The sequence below is a fragment of the Mustela nivalis genome (genome assembly GCF_964662115.1).
Source record: "Mustela nivalis genome assembly, chromosome: 7".
NCBI classification, from domain to species: Eukaryota; Metazoa; Chordata; class Mammalia; order Carnivora; family Mustelidae; genus Mustela; species Mustela nivalis.
The window spans coordinates 85,601,276-85,617,181 of record NC_139026.1 but is presented as its reverse complement, the minus strand read 5'-3'; the positions used below and the strand labels follow the sequence as shown (position 1 = coordinate 85,617,181).

The following is a 15,906-nucleotide window of genomic DNA, read 5'->3' as shown; positions in this document are numbered from 1 at the left end:
AATAGCCAAAGACTGTGGGACAACTACAAAAGGTATAATATACACATAATGAGAATGCCAGAAGAAGAAAGGGAGAAAGGAACAGAAGAAATATTTGAAACGATGATGACTGAGAATTTCCCCAAATTAATGTCAGACATCAAACCAGAGAGCCAGGAAGCTCGGAAAACACCAAGCAGAATAAATGTCAAAAAACCCCACTATATTTTGATGTATCATTTTCAAATTACTGAAAATCAAAGATAAAGAATAATTGTGAAAGATACCAGAGTTGGGGGTGGAGAGAATCTTACCTACAGAGGAGCAAAGAAAAGAAATACATCTGACCTCTCCTCATAAACCATTCAAGCAAGAAGAGAATGGCATGAAATATTTAAAGTGTTAAAAGAGGGCCCCTGGGTGGCTCAGTTAGTTGAGTGTCCAACTCTTGATTTCAGCTCAGGTCATGATCTTGGGGTCATGAGATTGAACCCTGCATCAGGCTCTGTGCTAAGCACAGAGTTGTATACTAATATTTATTATGGACATATACATATATATTTATTCTCATATATAAGTGAAATGAATAGCAGGTACAAGGGATGAGAGAGGAATTAGGATTATTTTGTTATTATAAGGCACTCACATTACCCTTGATGTTGTAGAGTGTTATTTGAAAGTGGACATGGACTGATGTTGTAAATGTATATTGCAAACTCTAGGGCAATGGCTAAAAAAAGTAAAAAGTATAATGGATTTGCTAAGAAAGGAGAAAAAAAGGGAATCATATGAAATCCTCAATTAAAAACAGAAAAGCCAGAAAAAGAATGGAAGACAAAAATAGGAACAAAGACCTAGGGCAACAAATAGAAAACAGTAATGAGTATGGCAGATATTAATTCAACTATCTCAATAGTTACTTTGAATGTCAGTGGTCTAAATGCAAAAAATGAAAAAGAGATTGTAATAGTGGATCAAAACCAAGAACCAACTATATGTTGTCTACAAGAAACACACTTTAAATATAAAGACACCCAAAGATGAAAAGTAAGTGGACAGAGAAAAACACACCATGCTAGCACTAATCAAAAGAAAGCAGGTATAGTTTCAATTTCAGACAGACCAGACTTCAAAGTAAGGAAAGTTATCAGGGAAGAATAAGGGCATTACATAAAGTTAAATGGGTCAACTGTCCAAAAAGATGTAACAATTCTTAATGTGTATGTATCTAACAACACAGCATGAAACTACATGAGGCAAAAACTGATAAAACAGAAAGAAGAAATAGATGAATCCACTATCATAGTTGGAGATGCCAATATCCTTTTCTCATAAATAGATCTGGTAGGCAGAAAATCAGTAAGGATACAGTTAAACTCAGCCACATCATCAATCAACTGAATATAATTGACATCTGTAGACTATTTCATCGAATAAGATAGATTGCACATTTTTCTCAAAGTCATATGGATCATTCACCAAGATAGACTACATTCTGGGCCACAAAATACCCCTTAACAAATTCCAAAGAATAGAACCCTATAATGTCTGCTCTCAGCTCACAATGGAGTTAAACTAGACATCAGTAACAAAAGATAATTGGAAAACCATAAAATACATGGACATTAAACAACACACTTCTAAATAACATGAGTCAAGGAAAAAAAAACCTCAAGACAAATTTTAACATATTTTGAACTAAATGAAAATTAAAATATAACTTATCAAAATTTGTGATATACATTGTTTAGAGGAAAATTTATAGCACTGAATGTATATATTAGAAAAGGAGAAGAATCTAAAATCAATCATCTAAGTTTCTACCTTAGGAAACTAGAAAAAGTGGAGAAAAATAAAACCTAAGTAGAAGAAAAGAAATAATAAGAATTAGAGCAGAAATGAATGAAGTTAAAAATAGGAAATCAATAGAGAAAATCAAGGAAAGTAAAAACTAGTTCTTTGAAAAGATAAATAAAGTTGATATGCCTCTAGTCAAGCTAGCTAAGAAAACAGGAGAGGACACAAATCACTTACATCAAAATGAAAGAAGAACAGCACTGCAGACTCTATGACAGTTAACGGGATAATAAAAGAATACTGTGAACAACTCTATGCTCATAAACTTGATAACCTAGATGAATGAATTCCTTGAAGGACACAAGAGGAAATAGATGATCTGGTTAGGCCTATATCTATTAAAGAAATAAGTAATATAATAACCTTCTAAAAGAGAAAACACCAGTCCCAGATGGGTTCCCTGATAAATTCTACCAAATAGTTAGGAAGAAATTTAACCAATTTTCTACAATCTCTTTCAGAGGATAGAAAAAGAGGGAATGCTTTGTAACTAATTTTATTAGGTCAGCATTATGCTAATACCGAAACTAGACAAAGGCATTACAAGAAAAGAAAACTACAGACCAATAGATCTCATGAATATAGATGTAAAAATCCTCAACAAAATTTTGGTAAATAGCATCCAAAAAGGTATAAAAAGAATCGTGTACCCCAGCCAAGTGGGACTTATGCTAGGTCTGCAAAGCTGGCTTGCTATGCAAAAATCAATTAATGTAATCTAGCACATCAACAGACTAAAAACAAGAAATTGCACAATCATATAAATAAATGAAGAAAAAGCATTTGACAAAAGTCCAACACCCATTCATAATAAAAACTCAGTAAACATAAGAACAGAAGGAAACGTCCAAAGAATACTTACGAAGGCCTGTGGTCGAAGTGACTGGTTTCCCTTCAATACCTGCTCTCCTCTTGTTTTCCCTTAATCATTGAATTCTTAGTTTTCGGATAAGCACCATGACTTCCAAGAGTAAAAACCTCCCCTGTACCCAGGAGTGGCCATGTGTCTAAGTCCTGGCCAGTGGCAGGCAAAAGGGAGTTCTTAAAGGCCAGGGGGTACATTACAGACAACTTACATCCTATTCTGCCCCCTCCTGCTGCCTGGATTGAAGACAAGATTGGTGGGAGCTCGAGCATCCAGCCACCAGGGAAGCCGGGTGCTGAAGATGGTGGGAACAGCAAGGTAGAAGGGGCCTGGGTCTGACCCTGGAATGATCATACCAACCCTGGACTGCTTATAATCAGTCTTCTTTTACTTGAAAGAGAAATATTATTCTTTCACGTTGAAGCCACTCTTTTACTGGGGTTTATCTTACATGCAATCAAATTTCACACAGTTTGTAACAGGAAGTCCCAAGGTACATAAATGTTCTTGCTAAATAAAGCTACTTAGCTCATATTCCCTTTCTTAAGATTCATATTAACCGCCAGAATGTTCCCTTATTTAGCTGCTTGAAAAATCTCAGTAATTGTTTGGGACATTAACACAAAATTAACATCATTCAGAATCATTAATTGCAGCATTTTACTCTTGCGGTGATATCATGCATATATATTTCCACTCTGAGAAGACATATATTTTGAACAGTGACTGTAGAAATACTAACAACAAATGCAAATGAGATGACTGGAGTTTATTCACACTAAGAGAAGAAATTAATAAAGGAGACATGAAAGAAAGGCACAATTTATCAATCTTGGTGAGAACTATTTGAAGATGTGTCAACAGAAGTGGGAAGGTCTGTAATCCAGAAAAGAACGGCCTGTGTCTTAACTCACAAGAGTGAAAGCTATCATTGAAGCATAGTTTTTTTTTTGTTTTGTTTTGTTTTTTTTTTTAGAACAATGAAAGTCTCAGAATTAAGTAACAATTGCCATAAAGACCATTCAACTAAGTCCTTTCACTTTGATTCTGAATTCACTAAGAAACTAACTCACTAAGAAACTTTGTGACTTAAGAGGGAAACAGAAGGGAGGATTCACCCAAGCATCTATGAGGTCTTACCAGAGCAGCCGGCTGCCCCCTTCTCTCTCATCTCAGCTGACTCTGACAGAATTCATTTAAAAAAAAAAAAAAAATACAGTTGCAGGCACCTGGGTAGCTCAGTTGGTTGAGCAACTGCCTTCGGCTCAGGTCATGATCCCGGACTTCCAGGATCGAGTCCCACATTGGCCTCCCAGCTCCCTGGGGAGTCTGCTTTTCCCTCTGACCTTCTCCTCTCTCATGTGCTCTCTCACTCATTCTCCCTCAAATAAATAAATAAAATCTTTAAAAAAAATACAGTTGCTTTTGTTAAGAACATCCATAAATATCTGTTTTAAAATTATTATTAATTTTAAAACACAAAATAACTCTGAAAATTCAGTTTTCCAACACAAAACCAAAAAAGGCATTTCAATGCCTCATATACTTAATGATTTGACTACTATGATGTTAAAATACAAAGACACCGAATAATTTTATAGTTGGAAAGATGAGCTAATAATATGCCCTAGTAAGAGAGGACCCCGGGTGTTTTTTCATTGACCATTAGCTGGATTAGTGATTCCCAGCTTCAAAGGCACAGTTGTATCTTTGTGTTTTAAAACTGATGATGCCTAGGCTGCACTAATGAAATCAGAATCTTTAGGGACAAAAACTAGACATCAGTATTTTTAAAAAAAGATTTATTTATTTATCTTGGAGAGAGAGAGAGAGAGAAGGAAAGCATGCAGGAGGGGAAAGGCAGAGGGAGAGAGAGAGAATCCCAAGCAGACTCCCTGCTGAGCATGGGACCTAACTGTGGCTCCATCCCAGGACCCGAAGGTCATGACCTGAATTGAAAACAGAGGCAGGAGCCTTAATGGACTGAGTCGCCCAGGTGCTCCTATTTTATTTTTTTCCATGTCACATAGATGATTCCAAAGTTCAGCCAAGACTGAGAGTCACTGAACTGGATTTTGGGGCTAATGTTTGAGATCATTGAGTTGTTTCAAACTGACAGGTTTGTTTGCTTCTGTTTGTTTTCAAGGACTGTTGACATAATTTTTGTTTTACAGTTTTTTTTTTTTTAATAAAGATCTTATTTATTTATTTGAGAGAGAGAGAGAGCATGAGAGGGGAGAGATCAGAGGAAGAAGCAGATTCCCCTCCAAGCAGGGAGCCTGATGTGACAGGATCCCAGGACTCCAGGATCATGATCTGAGCCAGAGGCAGTTGCTTAACTAACTGAGCCGCCCAGGCGCCCTATTTTACAATTTTAGCGTTGTCATGAAAAGGAAAGAAAGCGCACTCATACGGTAAGCAGAAGTAAGAAGCACTAAAACCTTCACATTCTTTCTTTTTTGTTTAAAACATGCTTTCTTTTTATTGAAAGACAGAGATCAGAAGTAGGCAGAGAGGCAGGCAGAGAGAGAGGGAAGCAGGCTCCCTGCTGAGCAGAGAGCCCAATGTGGGGCTTCATCCCAGGACCCTGGGATCGTGACCAGAGCCGAAGGCAGAGGCTTTAACCCACTGAGCCACCCAGGCGCCCCTCTTTCTTGTTTGTAAGCCAGGGCATTTCTAAAGACAGACCTTAATACTGACACACGTCCAAAAAAGACTCAGATATAGATACACTTAGAAAAAGGAGAGTTTACTTGCAAAGGGGAAAAGAGACTGAAGAACTGATTTGCCAAATACAGGTACTTAAAGGAAAAGAAAAAAAAAAAACACCTTCATAATTGTCAGAGTTCCAAGATTACACAGTCTGTTTGAAACAGTTCCTTTCTGAGATGGTCATCATGCTTACAAAGGTCGTGACCTAGAGAAACGACCCGCAAGGAAAATATTCGGGCCAAAATTGTTCTGAGGGGATTCCCAGTTACTATTTTGGGAACCAAAACGAGTCAGAATGACTCTGCAGCTTTCGGTTGTCTCCTGTGAAGTTTAGCCATATTGGAAGCAGGCAAGGCGTCAGATCTGGCTTTAACACACCTGTCAATTCTCTAATTGTTCCCCAAGAAAAGAGGCGCACCTTATCTGCCCTTCTGCGCACGCTCCGCCCCGACGCCAAGGGGCGGGGCGAGGGCACGCGGGGACTTGTGGGAAAGCTCGGGAAGGCGGGGCTCGGCGTGAGACGCTGCGGGCTTGGGGTCCGGTCTGCGGGCAGTAACGGCCTAGTGAGGTGAGCCGGCTTTACCTTTATCGCTGGCTGCAGTAGCCGTCGAGGCTTTGCGGGGTGGCCTGGCACAAAGAGGGCGCGCGGCCGTGGGCCGCGGGGGAGGCGAGGGCAGGAAGGCGTGAGCGGGGAGGCGAGGACGCGGCGGCACGGCGGTGTCCAGGGTAGCGGCGTCCCGGGTGAGCGTTCCGTTCCGGAAGGGGCTCGCCCTGCGTGCCCAGGTATGGAGGATCTGCTCCGCCGACCGTCCCTCCATCCCGGCCGCGCGGGGAATTGGGCCGATTGGCGGTGATTCGATCGCAGATCCACCCTCCTTGGAGAACTGCGGGGCGCCCGCCCCCTTTCGGCGTGGGGCTGCTGTGTTCGCGCGGATACCGAGGGTGAAAGCGATACGCCCCGGCACTGGAAGTTTCTGGTTCCCTGCTCGGACTCCATCCCCGGCGTAGGTTCCGTGGGACCAGTCGTACCTTTGGGAGCAGAAGAGGTGATGAGTGAAATGGAAAAGGGGTTCGACCCTTTGCAGCATCTCAGGGGCTTGCTGCGTTTATTCCTATTTTTGAGTCCCCAGCAAAGTACTTCACTCATTCCGTTTATTAAGATACACATGTGTGATCACACTTGGGCACTGTCTGAAAAGAAGGTTAACGTTAGGTAGTAAGTCAAAGCAAGGGTTCAGAAGGCCTATCTGCATTTGCAACCATTAGGAAAGTGATGTTTCTAATTTCCGCTCTCTCTCCCGTGCTACTGCCCCACTCTTCTTAAGCGTTGAGTCCCTTCCCACCTTTTTGCGATCAGTCATCCCTTTTCCTCGATCTTCTTTTACCTTGATTCTCTTCGTCCTCTTCCGCCAGACTCTACTTGTGAGTAATTTTAGATTATTAAAGACAGCATTATGCTGATCCCCATATAATCTCATTTACTCCTTAGCTCATTTTATGTCCATCTTTTTTTTTTTTAAAGATTTTATTTATTTATTTATTTGACAGAGAGATCACAGGTAGGTAGAGAGGCAGGCAGAGAGAGAGAGAGAGAGAGAGAGAGAGAGGCAGGCTCCCTGCTGAGCAGAGAGCCGACGCGGGACTCGATCCCAGGACCCTGAGATCATGACCCGAGCCGAAGGCAGCGGCTTAACCCACTGAGCCACCCAGGCGTCCCTGTCCATCCTTTTCTTAAATCTCATTGAAACTCTCAGTAAATCTTTATATGTCTAAGTACCATGCACCTTCTTTCCCCTTATGCTACCTATGTGTCATTAGGCACTGCCAGCCTTTGTTCAAAGTGAGAACTCTTTTTTGGAAGTTCTTTTCTGTGACAGTACTCTGCAAGTTTTCCTCTAAGCTCTCTAGATGTTGCTGCCTAGTTTTCCTGTATTGGCATCGCCTCCTCAGTTGGTTCACTAAATGGTAGTGTTTTGCAGGCTCCACCCCCTCCCCACCCAACCCAGTAGTCACAGTGATTAGGCAGGTCCATATCCCTGATTGTAACTTCCATCTTTATGCTGCTGACACCCAAATTTATAAATTTATATCTCTATCCTGTGTAACTACCTACTGGATATGTCATCCTCATGTCCCCTAAGTACCCAGTTCAGCATATCCCAAACTGCAATATTTGTCTTTCTTCTTGTCCTCCAATTCTGAAACCTCTTTTTCTTTCCTTTTCAAAAAAAAAAATAATAATAATAAAATAAAAAAAAAATTTTTTTAAAGTAATTTCTACGCTTAATCTGGGGCTTGAACTCATAACCCCAGATTAAGAGTAGCACTTTCACCTGACTGACTGAGCTGGCCAGGTGCTCCCCTCTTTTCTTCTTAAAATTGTGATCCTGACTCAGATAGTACTACTAATTTCTCCAGGCTTCCAAGGTGGGCATCTAAGACTGGTTAGGTCCTTCTCTGGTCCCCCGCTCCTCAACTGAATCAGTCATCAGGTACTTTTTATTTTACCTCCAGAATACTTTTCATGGCCTGGCATCTTGAGATCTGTGCCATAGCCACCTCAGCCATCTCTTCCATCATCTCTTTCTTAGTCCTTTGGTCTGCCTGCCCACTCCTCCATGGTTAATCACTTTGGCTGGCCACTTTGAAACTTGGCTAGTTAGAGCACCTCGGGAGACTTTTTCCTGGAATCCACCACCCTTTGCACCATCTGATTTATGCCTGTCATTTGTGGTCAGCCCCACAGCATCTGTATGTGCCTCTAGCACATTTGTTCTCAACCAGGAGTTAATATGCCTTCTAGGTCACATTTGACAATGTCTGGAGACATTTTTGATGGTCGCAGTCTGGAGGGGAGGAAGAATACTACCACGTAGTTGGAACACGCCAGGGGTGTTGCCAACTGTCTTACAGTGCATAGGACAGACCCTCTACCACAAAGAATTAATCTGGCCCAAAATGTCAATAGCCCAAAGGCTGAAAAACCCTGTCTAGCATAATATTTTGTGGCTCAGTACTTGATTATTTTGTTTCCTTCTCCACTAGACCTGGGACCTTGTCTTACTTGTGTGTGTGTGTGTGTGTGTGTGTGTGTGTTTTAAACATATAAGTATTATTTGTTTCATCAGTCCTACACAGTTCACAGCACTCACCATAGCACATACCCTCCCTATTGTCCATCACCCAGCCACCCCTTCCCTCTCACCCCCACCCCTCCAGCCACCCCCAGATTGAGAGTCTCTTATGGTTGTCTCCCCCTCTTACTTGCTTTTACGTGGCCTGTCACATAGCAGAAGTTCAGTAAATTTTGAAAAGGAGTAAAGGAGATAATTCGGATTAATTCATAAACTGGAGATGAGCAGAGTCTGCTACCATAGGCTACTTGCAAATTTCAGGGATTTCCCCCTCATTGCCTTTCATTGAGACTGCATTGCCGTGATGCCCAGACTTGTCTATTTTTCATTTGTTCATTTAGCAAACATTGACTCATTTAAATAATAAACTGATGTTTTCTTTCTTCATCATCACTTTAGGCTCCCCCCCCATGCATGTGTTTTTGCCATTTATGAAGTGGTTAAAAACTCATTAATTAGCTATGCTTCAAAAACAAATAATTCTTTTCATTCATGTCAGAGATTGGTTGGCCAAAACTCTGCAGGCCACAATGACTTCGACAAATAAAGCAATTGAATTACAGCTACAAGTGAAACAAAATGCAGAAGAATTACAGGACTTTATGAGGGATTTAGAAAACTGGGAAAAAGATATTAAACAGAAGGATATGGAACTAAGAAGACAGAATGGTGTTCCTGAAGAGGTAAGTTTCTTAATCAAGTCCTACTTCAGAATCCAGCAAAACTATTCAATTTAAAATAAAGCCCAACCTTTTAAAATGTTCTGAAAATACTGAAACTGAAGTGATTTGCCAGCTCTCAACATTTTGAAAAATTCTGCCTCTTAAGTGTTTGTAATAATTGTATTAACTCTATTAAGACATTTTAAGGCTTAGCCAATATTTAGAGAAAGGAAGTCTATGTGATAATTCTTAATTTGATATTTAAGTATATGTATATTATACAGATCATGTATAGTTATATATTTAATGATATCTTAACATACAGTATTAGCATAACATGTAGATTACTTACATATTTTCAACCAAACGTTTTTCTTAAGACTGCATTTAAATATGGATAATTTTTTCATACTGATGATGTATAAGCAGTTCAATTTGCTGTTGCACTGCTGCTAGTTCCTTGTAGCAAGGCTGAAAATCAGGCAATTTTGGAAGTGTGAATTTAGGTTTGCAAATTAAATGTATAATTAAAATTTCTAGATAATACTTTCCTTGTGACTAAACAATATTCAATATTTGTCAAAGAATGAATTAAACTTTTCAAGCATGAATTAAGTAAAGATGGTAAATTGGTATATTTAAGCCCGTAAAAAATAAAAGTACTTCTTGAAAATATAATTTAGTGAGAATTTTAAACATTGGTTGTTATACAGAAAAGTAATAGTAAAGCAGTGCTCAAACATTGTGTGTTTATTTTTTTTCCCCATCCCTAGAATTTACCTCCTATTCGAAATGGGAATTTTAGGAAAAAGAAGAAAGGCAAGCCAAAAGAGTCTTCTAAAAAAACCAAAGATGAAAACACAAAAAACAGGATAAAATCTTATGATTATGAGGCATGGGCAAAACTTGATGTGGTGAGTTAATCGCCTTATGTGCTTCTTAGTATTTGAATAAAATTGTCTTTGAGTTAGCTAAGAGTGATGGGTTAAATGAAAAAGTTCTTACCTTTGTGTCTTTCACTTAAAGATTATTTTATATGAATCCAAATTTAATTACAATGCTTTTCAGTTAACTAGATTATTTTTTCTCCTGAAGCCCTTTTACAATGAGTTGGCTAAAACAGCCAGGATTCCTTTTTTTTTTTTTTTTTTTTCCGATTTTTTCTTTCTTTTTTGTTTTTGCAAAAATAGTACGTGGAGGTCCAGCATACTCCCCGCCCAGTTTACCCCAGTGGTTATATCTTCCTTAATTATAGTATAGTGTCAAAACCAGGAAATTGGTAATGGTACAGTATATGTAGAGTTCGATGCCATTTTTTAATATGTAGATTTGGGCAACCACCATTGCATACAGAGTTCAAAAATACTGCATCCCCATCCCATCTTTTCTTCCTTCTACTCCCATAGCTAACCACTCTTTTGATTTTTATGTTTATTTGGACTTTTCTGTTTTAAAATTTTTATTTGAGGTTCTTAAACACATACAGTAAAGTGCAAAAATCTTAAGTGTATAGCTTCCTCAATTTTTTTCTCCTGTATATACCTGAGAATCCACCATCCGCATCAAGATAGAAGACATTTCCAGCATCCCAGAAGCCTTTCTTTTCATTTGATTACCTCCCAAAGGTAGCCACTATTGTGATCTCTCATATTATAGATCAGTTTTGTCAGTTTTGGAATTTCATATAAATGTATTGTACAGTATGCACTCTTTTGTGTTTGGTTTTGTTTGCTAGCATTGTCTGAGATTGATCCATATTATTAAGTAGCAATAATTTGTTTTTTTTCCTTGCTGATCAGAATTCCATTGTGTGAATATATCACAATTTGTGTATTCATTCTCCTATTAACATACATTTGGGTTGTTTCCAGTTTGGGGCTATTATGAATAAACTTGCTATGAACATTCTTTGTCTTTTGATGGATATAAGCACCTGGGAGGGAATTTGCCTGGTCATAGTTTATATATACATTTAGTTTTAGAAGACACTGCTCAAAGTTTTCCAGATGAGTTGTATTTTTCTTAATGAAGCTAAGGCTAATTGACTTAAGTTAGAGCTGGGATTACTAACCATCTGCTTCAGTATTGTTGCGATGTAAGAAAATTGTGATTTTAGTCTTGGATTTATTGCTGTGGGAAATGATACTTTCTGAACATATTTTTTCTGCTGAGTATTATGTAGTCTACCTTTATTTTTTTGTGACCTTATCCCTCATTATATAGCTTTTTCCTTTTCTTAAGGTGGTATCTTCCTATAGTGCTTTTTCCTGAGAACCATCGTCCTTAGATCTTTTCTTAGAGAGGTGCTTTCTACACAGTCATTTACTCATTCAACAGATATCGATTGAACTCCTTTGTGTGGCCAGTACCGCCATGATGTACTGCATTGCTTGACGTTATTTTCGTTTATCTGTACAAGATGTAGATGTTTACTTACCTTTCCACTCGAGTTGAGATCTGAGCAGCTGTTTTAGTGTGCTGCTGCTGCTAGTGGTCTACACATGCAAGCACAGCAGCGTTGGATAACCTTGGCTCTTTAATGTCGGGAGGCTGGTGGGATTTGTAGAATCTTCATGCTAAAACACTTAGCTGAGTTTCAGTCTCTTAATGTTCATTCAGTGAAACTGAGCATAGATTTTATTTTATTTTTCAGTTTACCAATGATTTGGGGTTTTTTGACATGAAATAGTATGGTATTAAATGCAAGAAGTTTTGTTTATATAATCAAGGTTTTTGTTTAAATGAGTTTTAATGAACTTTTTAACACTTACTGGTTTTAAAGTCTCTTACTAAAAACCATTCTTTTATCATATATGATAAACATGATTTAAAGATCCTGATGGGGTTTATGAGATGATTTATTACCATGAGAAGAATATGTGATCCAAAAGAGATTGGGAATTGTTGGATTAGTATATTATGTATTTTCTTTGATAGAGTCAGCTGGAATTTTGGAATTCATTGAGAGACAATATAACACAGTCACTGAGAGCTCTTCAGAGGATGCAGATTTGCCTCGATTCAAATCCTGACTTGGCCTCTCATTAGCCGAGTGTTCTTGAGTTAACAAACCTCTCTGTGTCTCGGTTCCTTTCAGTAAAAAAAAACATGGGGAATTATACTTATCTCGTAGGTTTTTGTGACGATTAGGAGTTAATGTACTTTACAGGCAGTGTTTCACGTTTTGAGAATAAGGAAGAAAAAAGGTTTTTAGTAAAAACCATTTCTTGCCTATTGGTTCTTTATTACATTAGTTTGGGTTTATTTCCAAACTTTGTGTATGTCAAGCCATAAATACCTCACTACCAGTAGTTTGTAATTTAGGGGTGGTATAGACTCTGTTGACTTAGATATTACTTCAGCTAGATTCTTCAGGTGGTTTGGATCTTGGTTTTCTAAACAAGGGTACATTTTTCTCTGGAGATAATCCTAACAATTAGAGGCTACTTGGATTGAAAGCTACTGTAGGCCTTCAGGTCCTTAGATTATTACAACTAAGTTCTGTTGAGTGTACTTTTTCTTTTATTAATGGTCATATAATTATGAGCACTGTTCTACTTATAATTTCAGGACAGTATCCTTGATGAGCTTGATAAAGAAGAAAATACCCATGATTCTGTGTCTCAAGAATCAGAGTCAGAAGAAGATGGGATTCACGTAGATTCACAAAAGGCTCTTGCTCTAAAAGAAAAGGTATTCTTTAGGCTAGCATTAGTTTCCTTCGTGTAAGCAGGATATGTAGAAAATTATGTGGATCTCAATATCTCTTCAATGTAGTTTAGGGGGAGTTCAAACTTGTTACTGGCTGTATCCATATCAAGAGGCAGTATAACTTGTTGGTTATGAGTATATGCTCTGAAACCAGATTGTATGGGTTCAGATCCTGTGACAAGTTCTTTAATTACCTGTACTTCAGTTTTCTTTACTATAAAAATAAGATTAATAGCAATACTAAACTTCAATGGATTGTTATGAATGTTAAATCAATTTTTATATGTAAATTGCATGGACTGTACAGAGTCCTTTTAGGTTTTTTTTTTTGGTAGTAGACTAAAGTAACTTAAAATCAGAGTGTGAATCTGACATGAATATTAAATTCCACTCCTCCATATCACAGGTCATCTTTGGTTACTTTTTAGAAATGTTAAACATCCCTCTTTAGAAAGCCTCATTATAAAACTATATTGCTTTTCAAGAAGGTAGAATTCTTTACAGATTAAACTTCATCTTGATGTCTTTCTTTTGTTACATTTCTGTGGGTTATTGTCAAATCAAAAGTGCATAATGCTAGGTATGTTACTCATTTTTCTGCCACGACCTTTTTGGCTTCTGCTTATACAGTGACTAGTGAATTTCAACATTTGTTGAAAGACCATTCTGCTTAATTTTCTCTTCTTTCCTATTAACCTTGAACACAGAGCTAATGAGTTAGAAAGAGATGCATAATATTGAAAGAAAATGGTTCTGCAATTCTCTGCCGGTATATATCTGATCCCATATGCTTTTTCAGGGCAATAAATACTTCAAGCAAGGAAAATACGATGAAGCAATTGAATGCTACACCAAAGGCATGGATGCTGATCCGTATAATCCTGTGTTGCCAACAAACAGAGCGTCAGCATACTTTAGGTTGAAAAAGTAAGGGATTCCCATAATGTGTGACTATTTTAACTGTGTATGGAGGCTGATTTTCTAAAAAAAAAAAATCTTTTAGACGTAATACCAAGCGATAAAAAGGCCTGAGTTACTAAGCTGTGAACAGTAATGAAGGAACCTTAGATGCATATTTCTTCTCTTTTTTTAGTGTTACTTTTTATTCTCATAACTAAGCCTAGTAAAACAAACATATGGTCATTTGCTGTCATTATAATTTCTTGAACAAAAGGCTATTTGGCAGTATTATTTTTTATTTTTATTTTTTAAAAAGATTTTATTTATTTATTTGACAGAGAGAGATACAGCGAGAGAGGGAACAATAGCAGGGAGAGTGGAAGAGGAAGAAGCAGGCTTCCCGCCACGCAGGCAGCCCAATGTGGGGCTCGATCCCAGGACCCTGGGATCATGACCTAAGCTGAAGGCAAATGTTTAATGACTGAGCCATCCAGGCGCCCCTGGAAAGGTCTTTTAATGAAATCATTTGACATTTTAAGAATTTACTGTATGGCCTGTCTTTTCCCAGTTTTCATCATAATGTAGTAAAAACTTGTCCCAAATTCTGGAACTTGCCTGCAGACTAGCATTTGGGAATCATAAATCATAAAAAGATTATTTCTTCTTTCCTTGAAAATGGAGGTAGAATCTTCATTTTTTCCCCCTCCAAATTGTTATTTAAATTCCAGTTAACACACGGTGTAATATTAGTTTTCAGGTATAAAATTTAGTGATTCATTGCTTACATGCAAGACTCAGTGCTTATCACAAGTGCCCTCCTTAATACCCATCACTTAACCCATTCCTTCGCCTACCTCCTCTCCAGTAAACCTCAGTTTGTGTCTATAGTTAAGAGTCTGCTTCTTGGTATGTTCCCCCCCGCCCCCCGGCCCATGTTCATTTGTATGGTTTCTTGAATTCCACATGAGTGAAATCCTGTGGTATTTGTCTTTCTCTGACTGATTTTGTTTAGCATAATACACTCTAGCTCCATTCGCATCATTGCAAATGGCAAGGTTTCATTCTTGATGGCTGAGTAATATTCTGTTGTGTATATACGACATCTTCTTTACCCATTTTACGGTGGACTTTTGGACTCTTAACATAATTTGGCTATTGTTGGTATGCTGTAAGCATCGGGGTGCATGTGCCCTTTGAATCAGTATTTTTGTAACCTTTAGGTAACTAGCTAATACTGCAGTTGCTGGAATGTAGGGTAGTTCTGTTTTTAACTTTTTGAGGACCCTCCATACGGTTTTTTCCAGAGTAGCTGCACCAGTTTGCATTCCCACCATCAGAGTAAGAGGGTTCCCTTTTCTGCCCATCCTCAACCAATACCTGTTATTTCCTGTGTTGTTAATTTTAGCCATTCTGACAGGTGTGAGGTGATATCTCATTGTAGTTTTAATGTGTGATGATGAGTGATGTTGAGCATCTTGTCATGTGTCTATTGGTCATTTGTATGTCTTCTTTGGAGAAATGTCTACTCATCTTCTGCCCATTTCTTAACTGGATTATGTGCTTTATGAGTTTTATAAGTTCTTTATAGATTTTTGGATACCAGTCCTTTATCAGATGTGTCATTTGCAAATATCTTCTCCCATTCTTTTAGTTGCCTTTTAGTTTTGTTGATGGCCTCCTTTGCTGTGCAGAAGCTTTTTATTTTGATGAAGTCCCTGTAGTTTAGTTTTGCTTTTGTTTTGCTTGCCTCTGGAGACATTTCTAGTGAGAAGTTGCTACAGCCAGTGTCAGGTTACTGCGTGTGTTCTCTTCTAGGAATTTGATGGTTTCCTGTCTCACATTTAATTCTTTTGTCCATTTTGACTTTATTTTTGTGTATGATGTAAGAAAGTGGTCCAGTTTCTTTTCTTCTTCTTTTTTTTTTTTTCATGTTACTGTCCAGTTTTCCCAACACCATTTGTTGAAGAGACTTATCTTTTTCCATTGGATATTCTTTCCTGGTTTGTCAGAGATTAATTGACCATAGAGTTGTGGATCCATTTCTGGGTTTTCTATTCTATTACATTGATCTCTATGACTGTTTTTA

The 15,906-nt window shown here is 38.2% G+C and overlaps 1 protein-coding gene across 1 annotated transcript in view; it reads left to right on the top strand.

Moving 5' to 3' along the window:
• The first annotated feature begins 5,896 nt into the window (after positions 1 to 5,896).
• Positions 5,897 to 15,906, top strand: part of RPAP3 (RNA polymerase II associated protein 3) — a 41,419-nt gene continuing 31,409 nt past the window's right edge. Inside the window, exons 1-5 of the mRNA XM_082738875.1 lie at positions 5,897 to 5,981; positions 9,047 to 9,230; positions 9,983 to 10,123; positions 12,780 to 12,902; positions 13,720 to 13,847. Coding sequence (XP_082595001.1) covers positions 9,078 to 9,230; positions 9,983 to 10,123; positions 12,780 to 12,902; positions 13,720 to 13,847 — 545 coding nt within the window. The 5' untranslated portion in view covers positions 5,897 to 5,981; positions 9,047 to 9,077. The remainder of the gene's footprint in view (positions 5,982 to 9,046; positions 9,231 to 9,982; positions 10,124 to 12,779; positions 12,903 to 13,719; positions 13,848 to 15,906) is intronic.